Source organism: Callorhinus ursinus, unplaced genomic scaffold (assembly GCF_003265705.2).
Source record: "Callorhinus ursinus isolate GAN/ISIS: 27379988/994484 unplaced genomic scaffold, GSC_fseal_2.0 scaffold52, whole genome shotgun sequence".
Classification (NCBI taxonomy): Eukaryota; Metazoa; Chordata; class Mammalia; order Carnivora; family Otariidae; genus Callorhinus; species Callorhinus ursinus.
This window is the reverse complement of record NW_027397114.1, coordinates 6385628-6401681: the sequence shown is the minus strand read 5'-3', so window position 1 is coordinate 6401681 and position 16054 is coordinate 6385628. Positions and strand designations below refer to the sequence as shown.

Below are 16054 nucleotides of genomic sequence, written 5' to 3'. Positions count from 1 at the left end.
AATAAGGTAAGAAAACATGACTTAGGAAAGAGGGAAAATGAAATGTTACATTATGTCCATCCTGACTAAAATACTGCTCTAACTTGCCGTAGGGCCTCAATAACCGAGATTTTTAATGCAGACCGTGCGAGTTTTCCGTGGAAGACAAAGAACAGACGCTTGTTGATAAAGCAGTGCAGACTTGGCTGCGAGAGGCCCGGCCTCTCGCGTTCCGGATCCTTCCACAACCCTCCCCTGCCCCCTTTCTCTCCACCCGCTCCGCGTCCGGATCCAGCTCCCCGAGGGGTGAAGGAATGTTGACGGCCTGACTCAAGTTCAATGACAAAACCCTGCCTGGAGGGGGAAGGGCAGCGAACTTTTAACCATCAATCAGACAAAGGCCAAGCGCAGGTCTTGGGCGAGGCTAGAATCGGGGAGCCTGAAGGTCCTCAGGAAGGATAGCGATCCCACTCTCCGAGAGCGGTCTCTTTTCCCCTGCCTGGGGCCTGCGGGGCCCGGCCGGTGGCGCCGACACCAACATCGGGTGCAGGCCCGCCTGCGCGGCAAGGGGCTGTCACCGTGTGAACCGCGAGAAGCGTCTGCTCACTGCGCAGGCTTCGCCCCGCTCTCAGAACCCAGTGCTAAGGGTCCAGCGGGCTCCTCGACCTGCCCCGCCCAGCCAGAGCCCGTGCCCCACCGATCTCTCTGCACAACCTGCGTTTTCCAGCCTCCTCCCCGAGACATCTTCCCTCCCGGATTTGATATTATAAACGTCTTTCGAGGTGCACTCCACCTGGGGGAAACTCCCCCAGATGCCATGGGGAGAGGGGCGAATCTTTCTCACTCCTTGTGAGAAAGATTTGTCCCGGTTGTAGTCATGGACCCCAACACCCCACGTCAGAGGTCACATCTGAGGAAGCTGTAGACCCAAGATCTGGCAGCAAGGGGGAGGCAGGGCTCAGGCGGATGGGAGATGGTCTTTCCATTGTCTCTTCTACAGCCTCACACCCCCAGTGGGAGATTTTGCATGCAGTAGGCACTTGGTAAATGAGTAGGGGATTGAACTAAATTTCCATTTGTCTTTAATCCCGGTTTTGTTTTTTTAGTTATGCAAATCTGCCTGGTGTACCCAGGAGAAGCTAGATCTAGGGAGTTTAAGTGCACCTGTGTGGCATCAGGGACTGGCTGCTGATAGAAACAGGCATTTGTCAGTGTCTAGGGGACCTTGTGAAAAGAGGCATGTGGGCAGAGACCGGGCTTCCTATTCCCTCCGGGTGGTGTAGACAGAGGAGCTCAGACATTGAGAGTTCCTGCTTTGGGGATCAGCTCTGCCACAGCAGGCTGAGGGACACCGATCAAGTAACTTACCCTCTCTTGGTCTCAATTTCCTCATTTTATAAAGTGTGCACTCAATTGTAGGTTTTGCCAGTGTGATAGCAGTAGCTCTGAAGGGGGCATGAGCAGAGTCAGCTTGGGTGGAGGGAAAAGGGGTACCTGTGAGTCCTGAGTGTGCTTGTAGACTACCCTGTCCACCCTAAAACCAACGGATTAGCAGTGTCAGTGCCTAAGGACTTGGGCATGTGACCCCCTCCCGTGGCTGTCGGTCAGGGCCCTGAGCCCCAGTCCACGTATGCCAGCAGCGTGCATCCCCTCCAGTTGCTTCTCAGATCCTGGCACTTACCAAGTCTCTGAAAAGGAGATCAGGTCCCACGCCCTTCCAACTAAGCCAGCTAGGCGCCCCCCCCCGATTTATTTTTTTAAGGGCCAGAGCCTTTCTCTTAAGGGTAAGTCAATCATTAATGTTATCATTACAGTTAATTTTCACCGAGTTTTCAAAAACAGGTGTGTTGTAAAGAATTGTGATTTTAAATAAGAACAATAGCAATAGCATTAACAATAATATTAATTTTGTCTGTGCCAGGACTCCATCCAGTCGGAGACAAACAGAGGGCATCTGGGGGGCCTGGCGGCTGGCGCTCGCTCCCACCGGACAGCCTCTCTCCCCGGCCCAGGCCGCGCCCGTCCCGCATGCTGCGAAGCGCTTTCTGCTCAGGCAGCTGCGCGTCTCTCCGGGAATCAACGTGGAGATGCCCTCGCCGGGCGGTGGGTCTCTGGTCTCAAGGCCCTTTTACCCGCCCTTCCCTGCCCGCCTAGACCGCGGAGGCCCCACATTCCTGGGAAGACCTCTCCAGGGCTTCCTGAGGCGGGTCCCAGACTGAGAGAGCGTAACGCCGTAGTCCCACGGAGCAGTTCGTTTACCTTATTACGGAGAAGCGCACTCTTGGAGGTATTGGAGCCGGCCGGTCCCTGGTCTGAGAAATGGGCGCATAACACTCTTGTTCTGTCTGCAAAGGCCAGGCCCGGGATTTCAGCCTGAGTCAAGGCCCTGAGCTCGGCAGGCGCCGGCCTGAAGGTTTCAGCCTCGGAGCGGCGCACTGCTCGGCTCGCGCACCTTAGGCTGGACGAGGAAGGACAGGAGCGCGACACTGGGTGCCCCCCTCCCAGCAGAGTCCGGGGCGAGGCTCAGGGAGAGGGAGCACCGCGGAAGGCTCCCCACCAGGGGCGAAGGCCGGAGTGTCCCCTCCCCAGTGCAGACCGAAGCCTTCTCGCCTCCCCGCCGACCTCGGCTGGGTCGACGTCTCCAGCCGTTCTCCAGGTCTCTCCAGCCTTTCCCCCGCAGCTTGACCTTCTCCCTCCTTCCCAAGGCCGGAGGTGACCCCCCCCATCACCACTCTTCCTCCACCCTTCCCCCTCTCTTCCTGCAAAGCGTTTAGGAGAGTGGGGGCGGAGGCGGTGGAGACCACCTACCTGAAACTTCAAGTTCAATGGCAAAGTCCCTGACCCTCCTCTCCCCTCCCCTCCGGGCTCCGGCTAACTCTCTCCCTCTTCCTCATTCTGGGGCCGATGGAACTCTAACTGCCGCTCCCCCCTCTCTCACTTGGGGGGGGGGGCAATTTAGGGGAAGCCAGTGGTGGAACTCTTTCCTTCTCCCGCTCAACCACCCCCCTTCCCCTTTCTAGACTGAGGCAACTTGTGGGAGGCAGAAAGGCTGGTAACACTTTCCCACTGGATGTTTCTAGTCTCTCTCCAGGCCCAGATCAGCTCCTCGGGCGGGGGGGACGGGTGCGGGGTGGGGGAGCGGAGGGGTGTCCCACTCGGGCGAGAGGCCGAGGGCCGCTCTAGTGCTTTCTCCCCCCTTTCCTGGAGAGGAACTGTTCAGGTGGGGTAGAATATGATACACATTTCTTCAAAAACATCAGAACCGGCGTCCCTTTGCCCCAGCGCAGCGGGCGCCTTGGCGCTTTAGTGCAGGTTTACGTATCTAACCCACCGTGGTAGCCTCCGCGGTTTCTATTAGACGCGGGCGGCGGCACAGAGTTTCCCCCGAAGGAAACCTAATGACAGTGCAGCGCTTAGGGCCTCGGATAAAACTTTAATGGAGGGGAGGCGGGGAGGGCAGTTTGCTTCGCGTTGGAGGAGGGGAGCCGGGCCGCTGGGAGAACTGGGGAGCTCCACAGAGCCTTTTTCCTGCCGCAGGGGCAGCTTCCGGCTCTGGAGCGACTACAGTAGGGGGGACGGGGGGGGCGGGGGACACCGCTGTGCGGATTCTCCGCGGGCAGCGGCCTCGCGGGGTCCCCAGCAGCCGGAAGCGTTCGCCAGCCTGAGTAAAGGACCCCAGGCCTGGAGCCCCCGCCTGGCTCTCCGCCGGGCTGCTGCCGGAATTTAGATACGAAAAGAGCTTCCGGAGGTCGCGTCTACGCACTTCTCCACCACTGCCCCCTAATTCGGCCTCTGGAAGCCTAATAAAATTCAACTGCTTTGGAGTTAGAAGTGATTTCGGTCCTGGAGCCGGCGTAGACGGGACTCTCTGATCCCGTTTGGACGCCTGCTGAGACTCAAAGACCGAGGTGTTTGGCTCGGGGTGCGGGAGAGGGCGTGGAGCGCAGCTCCGAGGACAATTACGCCTCGCTGGTGGGGAAAGACGCCCGGGGTATTGTCGGGAGTATATTTGTGCGCTTCCGCATGCATTTGTTCATAAGAATGTTGTCCGAATTTACCTATTTATCAACGTTGTGTTCACATGTTTCGGTCTGAATAATTTTTAGCAAGACACGCTCCCCAGGAGCTAAAAATGGCCCTATTCAAAAGCAAATCACTGCAGACAAGCAACTGTAGATATATAGGTTTTGTTGAAATTGAACACAAATTAGGTGAGAGATTTTTAAATGCTCGGTCTGGGTGGGAGGGGGTATAATTTGCTTCGGGAGTAAAACTGGTGTGTGGAAAGGGGTTTCGTGAAAGGATTTAAAGCCAAACGAAATTTAAATTTGTTTTGTTTTGCACAGGTTCCATACAAGTACATCCCTGCGGGGGGGCGGGGGCGGGAATGAGGGGATGTCGCCGCGAACTGCTCTGCGGAGGAAGAGAACACTCCGGCGGCACGAAGTCCTAGACCGGGGGCAGATGGCGCCGCGGCCTCGCTCCTGCAGCCCCGACTAGCCTGCTCTCTATTCCACATCGCTCGTGCTGCCCTGCTTGCCTTCCTCCTGGTCTCCCGCTAGCCGGACCGATCCATCTGCCGACGTGTTGGCCCAGTTCCAGGAGGCTCCGGGTCCCGGAGCTCTCACAAGCTGCCCCAAACTCTCCAACCCCGGAGGCCGGAGGCCCCGGGCGTTCGGAAGCCAGCGGCTCGGTTGGGGGGTTAAGGCCCAGCCGCCCGGCGGCTTTCCCTGAAATAGCAAACTTCTGCCGGCAGGGGGCGCCCTTGCCTTTGTTATAGTTCACAAACTCACACTGGTAGAGAAATAAATCTCTAAAATCCCAAATCTTTTGTTCGTTCTGAAATTATTACGAACGAATAATAGAACGAAACTTTAAGTCCCTGGTAGCGGTGTGGAGGAGTTAGAGCCCCGGGAGGGCAGAGTCTCGAGGTCTCTAACTCCTTCCAGGCCTCCACCTAGGCTGGCTAGTTTAGTCCAAGTGTCAGCCCCTTTTGTGGCCTTTCCTCTCCTCATGTGGGGACCCCGCACCATGTAGCCCCCTTCATTTGTCCCACACCCTACCCAAATGCCTATAGGCACTGAAGTCTCACCATTCCTGAAGCGGCGAGGGAGGGGTCTGCCTACACTATCTTTGAGAACCTGAGAAGTTCAAAGCTACTTGCTGGAGACTTTGCTTGAAGGAGAATGTGAATGGCAGGAAATAACTTCCTCTGAGCCAGACGCTTTACCGAGGAGCTTAAACTGGACCACGGGGCTTGGAAAGGTTTTTTTTAATCACAAAATTGACACTACCACCCCCAAGCAGACAGTCTGAGACACTAGAGGGGAGGGTGACCAGCCGCCTTTGGGGCTTTTCCCCTCAGCCCTGGGTTCCTCTTTGGTAGATAGATTTAGAAGAATCTGAGTTGCCTCCCAACTCACTCCCAGGAGAGGAGCCAGGATGGTAGGCTGTAAACCCCCCAATCCCTCAGCTACACAGGGCTTCCTGGAGAACCACGAGGCTGAGCCAGCTCCGAGAGGCCATTGGGACAGTCACAGCGGGCCTCACAGGCTGCTTCTGCTGGTGCCTGGGATCATGGGTGGTGCAGGTCCTCTCCACGTGGAGCCTGGGCTCTGGGTTGCTGGGAGCATGTCTGCCAGGATGCCCCAGCCCAGGCTGCAGGAAGACCCAGGGCAAACCCGCTGACCTGGTTGCAGAGCCAAGGTGGTGAATTCCACAGGGCACTGGGCCCAGGTACACGACATGAGGGAGGCAGCACAGAGGCGAAGACTCCGTGTCAGGGTCCTGGGCTCTGCAGCTCTGCAAACAGCCAGTCTGCCCCAGGTTTCTGGAATTCCACACTATAAGTCTCTGTCTACGTGGACAGAGAAAAGAGAGTTGGCGCCACCATGGTCCTCTACCCACGCAGGATTCAGGGTACTTGACTAAACCAGCACAAAGAGACAAGGAAAGAAATCTGCAGCCACGGTTGTGTAAGACGCCCGACTTGGGTCTTTGGGTTTCTGCCACCCGCTGTTCTTTCCCCCCACAAAAGGGCCTGTTCCATCTCCCAGGCCTGAGACCCCGCAAACTTCTCTTGGTGTCAAGGGGAAGCAAGCAGAGGGGGAATGGGTGGTGAAGGGCCATTTTCTGGTTTTCTCTCCAGCCTGGCTATTCCAGCATGTCTGCGACATTCCGGCCAATAGGGTCACATTCTACTCTTCTAGTTCTGTAACTATTTGTGCCTGGGAGAGGCACGTCTACAGGGCCACACATACCTATTTCATGCAGCTCCCAAACGCCCAACGAACCATAACCTGGACAGAACCACCGGGAATGTTAAAGGAAGACTTGGAAAGTTTAGGGGAGGAAATGAGAGATGGTGAATTATCCAAGTGCTTTCTCAAACTCAAGTTTTTCTGGAGGAAGGAGGACTTGGGAGGGCAGCTCCCTGGCTTCATTTTCACACAAGGACAAAATCTAAGAGTTAAGGATGGTACTTCTGAGACCACGGCATACAACCTAGGGGGTGGGCAGGGAGGGAGGGAAGGAAGGAGGGAGGGAGAGGTACCCTCCTGTGTTGTCCATCCTGCCCAAGTGTCATCTTAGAAAAATGCTAAATGAGCACCGGTAGTCACAAGGATGAATCTGCCTTTTCTCCTCTCCGCTGCAGTCACTGGGATGGGGGATGGGATTTGGAAACGGAAGTGGATCCAGAGGAAGCTTCCCTGCCTTGGGTCTCCCTCCAAGTTTATTCATAATCAGCTCAATCCATGCAAGCGGTTTCTAAAGTGCTCTTCAGAGAGCTCTAGATAGAAAATATGAAACTAATTATCATCATGGTAATTCATACTGGTTATGGTGATTATTGCCACCGCCAGGATGAATGATTGTGACTGCGACCGGTCCTGTGGGTGGTGTGTTACTCTGGTGGATTGGATTGTAACTCTGGGCCTCACTGGCTCCCTAGAACACATGGGGGCACCCAGGCCATCCCTGAGGGACAGCCCAGGAGCTGTGGCCTGGGAAGAGTGCAACCTCTGGGAGCCCCTTAGCAGAGTCCTGGCACTGGCAGGATCCGGGTCCCCCCAGGATACTCCCACTTCTCCCCCACCTCCCTAGCCAGGGATCTCCCTCACGGAGTAGTGCTGGTCTTAACCTTGGCGAGGACCTTCTTCTCCTTAACCCGGCGGTTCTGAAACCAGATGGTGATCTGGCGCTCCGAGAGGCTGGTGGCTGCCGAGATCTTGCGCCTCTTGTCCTTGGTGATGAACTTGTTAGCGGAATACTCGCGCTCCAGCTCACGCAACTGCCCCTTGCTGTAAGGAATGCGCTTCTTTCGGCCACGTCGGAAGGTGCAGCCCTCTGGAGGGTGCTGCGCGCCTGACTCTGAGCCAGAAGGAGGGAGAGAAAGCCACGCTCAGACCTCTGCCCGCAAGCCCACGTGCAGACCCAGGCCCTACAAGCTAAGTAATCCTACGGGGAGCACCCAGATCACCCTTCAGACACGCATGCGCTCCACTCCCCCAAAGCGCAGGGGGACACCTCGACTTCCGGCTGGTTTCTGATGACCGCTTAGGCTTGGAAAGACCAGGCTTCTGCAGGCCACCCTCACCGATCACTGTCCTCACGATTGCAGGTCTGCAAACACACCCATCACACACAGCCGGACCTTTGCCCACAGTCACATATATCCACCCTCACATGCATTTTCAGACTCTTGGCCACTCTTGTAGGTTCTACAGGCAAATTAAGTAGAGAAAGGAACACATTTCTGCCCCCATGCCCAATACACACAAACACACACACACACACAAACACACACATTCACACAACATGCACACATACACACACCCCTAAGTTCGAACTGCAGGAAATCTAAAATTTCCTTTGGAAACGGAAAAATTCATCTGAGAGAACATGAGGATTTTAATTCTTTACAGAATATCCAGTATCTGTGTTCCTACCCACCCCACCCCCCATAATCACTGAATTGAGTCATTTAGCCTTTTGGTAGAATTAAACCTGGGATCTGAGAGGTACGAACGGCCTGAGCCCCAACAGCAGCACAAAGAACCAAACACTTGGTCGTATGAAAAGCTGGCCCCAAGGCCTCCTAGGGAGGCGAAGGCACCTGGTGGCCCACAGGTTTCAGACCCCTCACACTGACCCTCTGGGGCCTCCACCTTGGTTCTTCAACGGCCTGAACTCTCCTTCAGAATCCTAAAAAGCCAACAGGAGCTCCTCCTCACCAGCCCCGGCTCCCTTCACTTCCTCCCATGCCAGCGCCAGTCCTGCCTACACCCACAGTCAGCACCAGCGGGACCCAAAACAGTGGGGCAAGTTACCTGCAAAGGCCGCCTTCCAGAAGGGACCCGGTGGGTTCTGTTCCCCCTGGCAACACATCTGGCCGTTCCAGCCACCGGTGAGGGCCCAGGGCTGGTAACTGTCCACAGGCAGCAGGGAGTCGTGGCGAGGCTCCCCCGGGGCGCCCAGAGTCTGCACCACCGACACATCCAGGTAACTGGCCATAGGCTGGTAGGGTCCCGGGTACCCGGGGTAGAAGGCAAACTCGGTGGGGCGGCCGGGGTACTCCTCCCCGGCCGTGGCAGTCTCCGCGGGGTAGGCAGCTAGGGTGGCCGCCTGGGCACAGGGTTTCAGCGAGCTCCGGGACACCCGGCAGGAATAGTACCCGCCTCCAAAGTAGCCGTAAGGCACCGGAGCCGGGGCCGCCCCCTGGGGCAGCCCGGGGCAAGAGTGGCACTGCTTTGGCGGCTCCGCGGAGCCTGGCAGATCCAGGGGGGCGTAGCTGACGGCGGGCATCAGCGTAGGCGCCACGGCTGGGTGGCTGGTCGGTGGGGAGTGGGCGACTAGATTCCGACTCCCTTCGGCTCCCGGCAGGCCTTCCATATCCTTGGCCCCGTCCAAGGCGGCATAACTGCCGAGCTCCATGGGGCCGAGGGTCGGCTCATGGGGTGCCGGCGGTGGTGGATCCAGGGGCCACCCAGCTCGCTCTCCCCACCCCGGCCCCCCCGGCGCCCAAGGCGTTTTAAATCGCTCCCAGCTCGCACGGCGCCTGCCTCGGCTCAGCCCGGCCCGTCCTGACGCAGGAGACGCAGGTGCCGGGGCTCGCGCGCTCATTGGCTGTGGCCTGGGGGAGAGACGCTCAGAAAATCTTCCTGGCAGAAATCGCGAAAATACTTTACCCCTGCTTCTGTCTCCCCCCGCCTCCCTCCCTCCCTCCCTCCCTCCCTCTTTCCCACTCTCCCTCTCTCCCTCTCTTTTATTGCATTTGAAAACAAGAACAGCGAGGAAAGCTGCTTTCCAGTTGGGGGCTATCCAGCTCCGCGCCCGGGGCGGGGGTGAGTGGGTGGGGGAGGGGAGAAGTGGGAGGGCGGAGGGAGAGAAGACCCGGAGCCCAGCCCACCTCCGCCTCCTCCTCTCCCTCCTTGGCTCTCTGTCTCCTGTGCTTTGGCAGGTTTAACGAGAAAATAAAAAGCTCTCCCAATAAAGTGTGCGTCTCATGGAGGGGAGAAGGGGAGTCGGGGGTGGGGCCGGGAGGCCGCTCTGCGCCTGAAAGGGGAACCTGGGAATGCGCGTGAACCAGAGGAGGGTGGGAAGTGCGGACTAGAGGGTATTTCTGGGAGCCCCTGGCTTTGGGTCCCGGGTACAAGCATCCCAGTTCACTGCAGGTGCCCCTCCTCTTCCGGATGCGCGTAATATGCTGCCCAAGGAAGTGCCAGGGAAGCCCCTTCCCCTGGGATCCCAGCTGCCACCCAGGCGGCTCCCGGATCGGGGTGGGGCAGGAGAGGGAGGAGGGCAAGCTCTCGGAAGATGACTGAGGATCTGGAGCCTGGGACCGACGTGCAACGTTCAGATCTGAAGGGGAAATGGGAGTTTCTAGAGGTGGCCTGTGAAAGGGGATCTGGATTTTCATTTAATGGTGTAGAAAGAGATGCATACGGAGAGACGACACGCATGACCTGTATATTCAGAGAGAGACAGAGACAGAGACCCAGGGAGGGCAGCACAAAGAGAGAAAGAGAAAAGCTGAAGGAAGGAATGGGAGAGGATCTTACAAAATCCTGAAGTACCAGCCAAAAAAGAGGAGCTCTTTTCCCCCTTTTCCGGGATTTAAGGAATTTCTGGGAAGCCAGGCCTAATTGGCCATGCATTAGTTGCAGGGGTTCTGGAGCCCAAGAAAGAAGGAGGCTGCCCTGTGCCGAGATGTCTAGCCTCTGTGCCCTGCAGTTCTCCTCTTACGTTCCAAGAGGCCCAGGTAACTCACCTTGACCCTGGCACCCCAGCTGAGTGTCCAGAAAGCCCAGGGCCTCTATCTGCTTCCTCCAGGCTTTACATTTACTTAGAAGGAAAAAGGGATGGGTGAGAGAGCCCCACCACTGGGAGAATTGCTGGAGGCTCCTCTGTTGGGCCCTTTTGTACAGTACAACTCGGAAGACTCAAACCAGTTCGTTTCACAAGTCTTCAGAGGTGTTGTTGCCTTTGCTACCCCTCCCAAATCAAATCCTTCTGAGTCTATGTTTTCTAGAACCCCCGGTTTTTCTGGAGAGGGCAGGAACTTTTCCATTCCATGCCAAGGTCATGGCGATTATATAGAACAAACCACTCTGACTCTCGGTGGGCTCAGCCATGCCAAATCTTACCGACCTGAACCTGAACCTGAGCCATCTTTCAGGAAAAGGCCCAAGCAAACTGGAATTTCCCTGAGCTGTGGGGCTGTAATGGAGATTATAGCTCACCCTCAACAAACATTGCTAATAATAGAAGACACCAAGCACAAAATCCTGGGTAGATTTTATTGTATTTGAAAACAATATGAGAGAAAAGGGAGAAGATGTCTCTTTGACACTAGTTTATTGCCATAGCCTCTTGCTTGTTTAACAATGAAAGGCGGAACTACCAGCATTTGTACCTAAAGACTAAGACTTTCTCTTTCTTTCTTTTTTTTTTTAAAGTATACTCTATGCCCAATGTTGGGCTTGAACTCACAACTCCAAGAGTTGCATGCTCCACCAATTTAGCCAGCCCTGAGCCCCTTTTCACTGGTTTTTACTTGGTAGATGACAATACAGGCATATGGATCCCTAAATTTAGAAATAAATAATTCTAATCATAGCTTATGACCCAGCAATTCCCTTCCTGGACATATACCCAACAGAAATGAATGCTTTTGTCCATCAAAAGGTATATACTAGAATATCCAAAGCAGCTCAATTCACTGGAGCTCAAAAACAGAAACAATACCAATGTCCATCCGTAGTAGAATGGGTAAGTAAATCATGCTCTAATCAAAGAATGGAGTACTATGTAGCAATAAAAAAACTACCGCTGCACACAACATGAATGAGTCACACAGATATGTGAATGAAAGTAACCAGACACAAGAGAGTAGATTTTGTATGATTCTATTTCTGTGCAGTTCAAGAAAGGCAAAATTAATCTATGATGATAGAGGTCAGAAGAGATTACCCTGGGGAGGAAGTTTTCTGACTGGGAGGTGACATAAGGAAGCCTTCTGGGGTGCTGGAAATGTTCTTGATCTCAATCTGCTTGCTAGTTACCTGGGTGTGTTCACTTTGTGAAAATTCAAGCTGTACACTTGATATTTCTGCACTTTACTGTCCATCAGTTTTATCCTATTTTTTAGAAGGAAAAATAATTAAATACAAGAATGTAAAGATTCCTAGCAACACTGCCTGTCATTGGGATATGAGGATATGTACTGTTCTAGTTCAAGTCCATGGAAATAAGCAGCCAAATGCCGGAAGCTCTGCATTACTGTCGAATGCAGAGGATGAACTCACACCTAGCCCTGCAGAAGCTCTCCAGCTGTGCTGTTGACCCCTATGTAGACAGATACATTTCAATGCAAATAAATTCCATAGGATTTTTATTTCTGTTTTTGTTATAGTCTGCAATTTATTTAGATCTACTAGATCCCAGGAAATATTTCTGGATGTCATATTTATTAGCATATGAACACGTGTTCCCACTTCCTGTACATGTATATGTATGTGCATCTGTCTGTGACCTGTCATAGACCTTAACTGGAGTCAAATAAGGTAGGACTAATTCTCCTTAGCTGTAAAAATTATCTGTCTCCTTATGGGGACAATAATTCCTACCTCACAGGAATGCTGTGAAGATTAAGTGAAATTTTGCTCTTGAGAGCATTTTATAAACTGAATAAAAATGAGTTCTATCTGTGCTTCTGTATGTGTATCTGTGTCTAATGAACTACAGCCGCCTGTTCTTATTTGAAGAGAAAAGGACAGTGGCCTAAAGAGTACCTGTCACTTCTCACTTGCCTCTCTCAGCCCTGAGTACGCCTGAGATTCCCACAAAGAGAAACTGAGGCTCAGAGCCTCCAAATCCTCCCCGGAGCTCGACGTGAGCTCAGCTGAGGTCTCAGGACAACCCAGACCTCCTGACCTCCCAGCCTGGGGCGGGGCGGGGGGCGGGGAGCGGGTGGCGAGCCAACCCTTCCCCCAGCCCCACAGGCTCCTTTGTGTCCTGCTGGGAGCCTCCGTGCCGACGTCCGGGACCCCCGAGCCGCTCCCCACCCGCATCTCCCTTTACGGACCCAGCCAAACGCTCTGAAAGCCTCACAGCTGCTCCTTTACATACCGCCCAGACACCTCCAGGAAGGTCAAGGCCAAGTTGAAAGTTAAGAGACTGTTTACCTCCGGGAGCCCATTCAGCGCGGCCCCACAGACCGCCTATGACCTTTACAGCCGGGCCTTTGAGAGCGGCCGCCGCGCCCCCAGGGGTTCCGGCAAAGGGGACTTGGAACCTCAGTGTCAGCTCCCGCCCCGCCCGGGCTCGGGCCGCCAGCCAGGGGGAGGGGGCGAGAGGCGCCCACTCGCCCCACTTGGGGCATTTGTGAAATTATGGTGTTTTTTGTTTGTTTGTTTGTTTGTTTGTTTGTTTTTGCAAAGCAAGGTGAGCGCCCGGTGGCTTCGTCATCCCGCCCGGAACAGTGTATAGGATCGCGACGACCGCAGGCCTCAGGTCGGCCGTGAAGAATAATGCGAACTTATCCGTGGTGGCGACAATTCATTTTATGGAAAGGTCGGGGCTCCGCTGCCGCTAAACTGCTTGGAGTCACGCTTCCTTTATGAAAAGGGCCTAATCTCTTTTCTTTGGTCCTTTCTTCCCCTCTGTATTTTCTTTCCTCCGTCTTTAGTCTCTTGGTATCTTTCTTTTCTTTTTTACATTTGCAGTTCCCTGTATGCCTTTCTTTCCTTCAATTTTAATGAGCTTTCTTTTTGCGGGTTCTTTCTTGCATTCTTTCTTTCAGTCAGTAGTGCTTACCTTCTCGCCCACCCCCATCCCCGTGCCCCTTTATTTATACTTCATTTATCCCCATCTCCCTATCTGTCCCTTACACTATTTTTTCTTCATTTGCTTCTTCTTCCTTTCCTTTTTCTTTCTTTCGTTTTCCATTTTTTCCTTCCTCCTTTTCTGTCTTTCCCTCTCATTTATTTCTTTGTTGTGTTGTGTTTTGTTTTGTTTCAATTTCTTTCTCCCGTATCTCTGATTTACTGCTCTCTGTCTCCTTCCCCCCAGTGCACAAGCTCGTTTTTCCTTTCCGGTCCTCTCAATTTTCCATTGTTCTTCTCCGAAGTCTGGCAGGGGCCTGTGGGGCGGCAGCTGGGAGCCTACCCCTGGCAAGGGCGGTCTGCAGGGCGGCCTGGAGTGGGTCGTGGCGGCGGAGCCCTGCCAGCGACTGGGGATGAGAGGGAGCCCAGGCCCTTCTCTCAGAAATGAAGTCAGGCGGGGCCTCTCCCGACCTTAGAGAAAGGTCTTTTGGAAAATTTGATGGCCGGGTACAGGAGTTACAAGAACCAGAGACTGGAGACAGTGATCTGCAGAAGGAGGCCACTATCACCTCTGCCGTCCCTCCCCACCCAGGGAAGCCCGGCAGGCGACATCCCGGGGATCAGTACCCTCTCAGGACAAATCCAAGTGCTTCAGAAGCAGGGCCAGAGGAGAGAGCTACAAAAGGAGCCGATGGGGGCCTCCAGCACAGAACACTGGATCTGAGGAGCAATGAAACGATGGTCTGCTAAGGGAAGTGGCTAGTTCCAACCGCAGGCCGCTGCCGCCCGCCCTGATGGTGCCTGGAAACCAGAGGAAGCGCTAAGCCAAGCCCCAGAACTGTGAGTGGGGTCCGGAGTGGAGGGAAGGGGGGGCAAAACTGAGGGTTGCTGAGCAGACACCAAGAGCCTCCAGTCCTTTGGTCCAGCAGCTGTGGGCGGGCCAGCAGGCTGCTCCCCGCCTGCCACGTGCGCCGACTTGGAAAGCCCACTGGGGCTGAAGTCTCCAGCGCCCTCTTCTTTGCTGGGGAGAGACTTCAGGCATCCACCCCTGGCACTCAAGCCAGAAAAGCCCAGCGCGGATCTGGCCCAAACCACTAGGGATTTGGGGCCTAGAGGGCGGCACTGCAGAGCACGAGTCTTTTTTTTTTTTTTTCTTTTTAGATTTTATTTATTTATTTGACAGAGCGAGACACAGCGAGAGAGGGAACACAAGCAGGGGGAGTGGGAGAGGGAGAAGCAGGCTTCCTGCCGAGCAGGGAGCCCGATGCGGGGCTCGATGCGGGGCTCGATGCGGGGCTCGATGCGGGGCTCGATGCGGGGCTCGATCCCAGGACCCTGGGTTCTGGGTTCATGACCTGAGCCGCAGGCAGACGCTTAACGACTGAGCCACCCAGGCGCCCCTGCAGAGCACAAGTCTTAAGCCAGGTTTTGTTGGGCAGTCATTTCCACTCTGTGAGCCTCTGCTTTCCCAGCTGCCTCTGTAAGGACAGGAGGGCTGGGCCAGCTAAGTCCTCCTCAGTGTTCCCTTCGGGCAGAAGAGAGCAACAGGCAGAAGAGAAGGGAGCATTCCTGGAAGTTGAGGGCCTTAGTGGGGGAGGAAAACTGCAGAGAGCCACAAATAGGCCCCTGGGCTGACCACTGATTATTCTGCAAGAATCTAGGGCGGGGCACACTTATTAGGCCCTGAGGGAGCCCTGCCCTGAGACCTGGCTCCGTGGGTCAACCTTCATGGACTAACTCAGTTGGGTTAGGATGGTCGGCCCCAGGGTGTAAACTCCACAGTGGCCCATTAAATAGGACCAAATTGGTGTGGGAGATCACCTCCTCCACCCTCAGCCTGTAATGCCCTGAGGAGCCTTCTAGCCTCCCTGATCATACAGGGGTGCAAGTGGAGTAGCAGAGGTGGGACTCTCAAATGGAGACTCGCAACCAACATCTTTGGGGTTTGCAGCAGCTTCTTGGATCCCGAGAGACTCGGCTTCCTTTATTCTAGCCCCTGCGATCCTGGATGGGACTCAGGAATGGGGAATATATCAAGAAACCTACCTGCAAATTCCAGAAAGTAATCTGAGTCGCTTACAACCTCCCCACCCCCATCTCCATGTTATTTTTTCCATCGGGGGAGATGGCTATAGATGATAAATATCAGGATAAATGCTGGCTACTGTTGGGGCTCCTAGTGTATAGACCCTGCCAGAGACAAAGACAATCAAGTGAAATGTCAGCACCAAGGCCCTGGACCCTTGAGTCCAAACCCACCTAAATGTCCTAAAGTAGAGCTGTAGGTTTGAGGCTTAGGGGAGAGGCTTAGGGGAAGATTTAATTTCTTGCTCTGATTCCCCCATTTCCCTTGCAGAGAGGCCTGAGACTTTTCCAATAGTCCAGAACCTGACCATCTTGTGGCCCACCTCCTTTTTCTCTATCTCTCCTCCACCTCTATAGAAAAAGAGTTCCCCTTTGCTTTTCACTAAGTTATCTGTTCCAAGAAACAAAGTTGGGAGAGGAGAAAGGTAGGCATTACACACACACACACACACACACACACACACACACACACACAGGATGGAGCTAAGAAAAATGGCCCATAATCCATGCCTACTAAGAGCTGTCCTGTGCATGGGACTCATGGGTTCCTCTCTTAGAAGAAGCATAACGAAGATGGCAGGAAAAAGTACCACAAAGGACAACCTCCTTAGGACTCAATAAAGTCTTGACAATAACCAATAACCCTAGTGCATCCAAGAGTGTCT

General features: G+C 54.4%; 1 protein-coding gene and 1 long non-coding RNA gene across 2 annotated transcripts; one reads left to right on the top strand and one right to left on the bottom strand.

The window, feature by feature from the left end:
* Positions 1–7096: 7096 nt before the first annotated feature.
* On the bottom strand, positions 7097–8913 carry HOXB13 (homeobox B13). The gene is made up of 2 exons (XM_025859145.1): positions 8310–8913; positions 7097–7350 (listed from the first exon to the last, which is right to left on the bottom strand). The coding sequence occupies exons 1-2, from the start codon at positions 8911–8913 to the stop codon at positions 7097–7099; spliced, it is 858 nt and encodes a 285-aa protein (XP_025714930.1).
* On the top strand, positions 8386–14134 carry LOC141370983 (uncharacterized). The gene is made up of 3 exons (XR_012375542.1): positions 8386–8481; positions 12921–12993; positions 13897–14134. It is a non-coding gene; the product is annotated as an uncharacterized lncRNA (long non-coding RNA).
* Positions 14135–16054: the final 1920 nt, after the last annotated feature.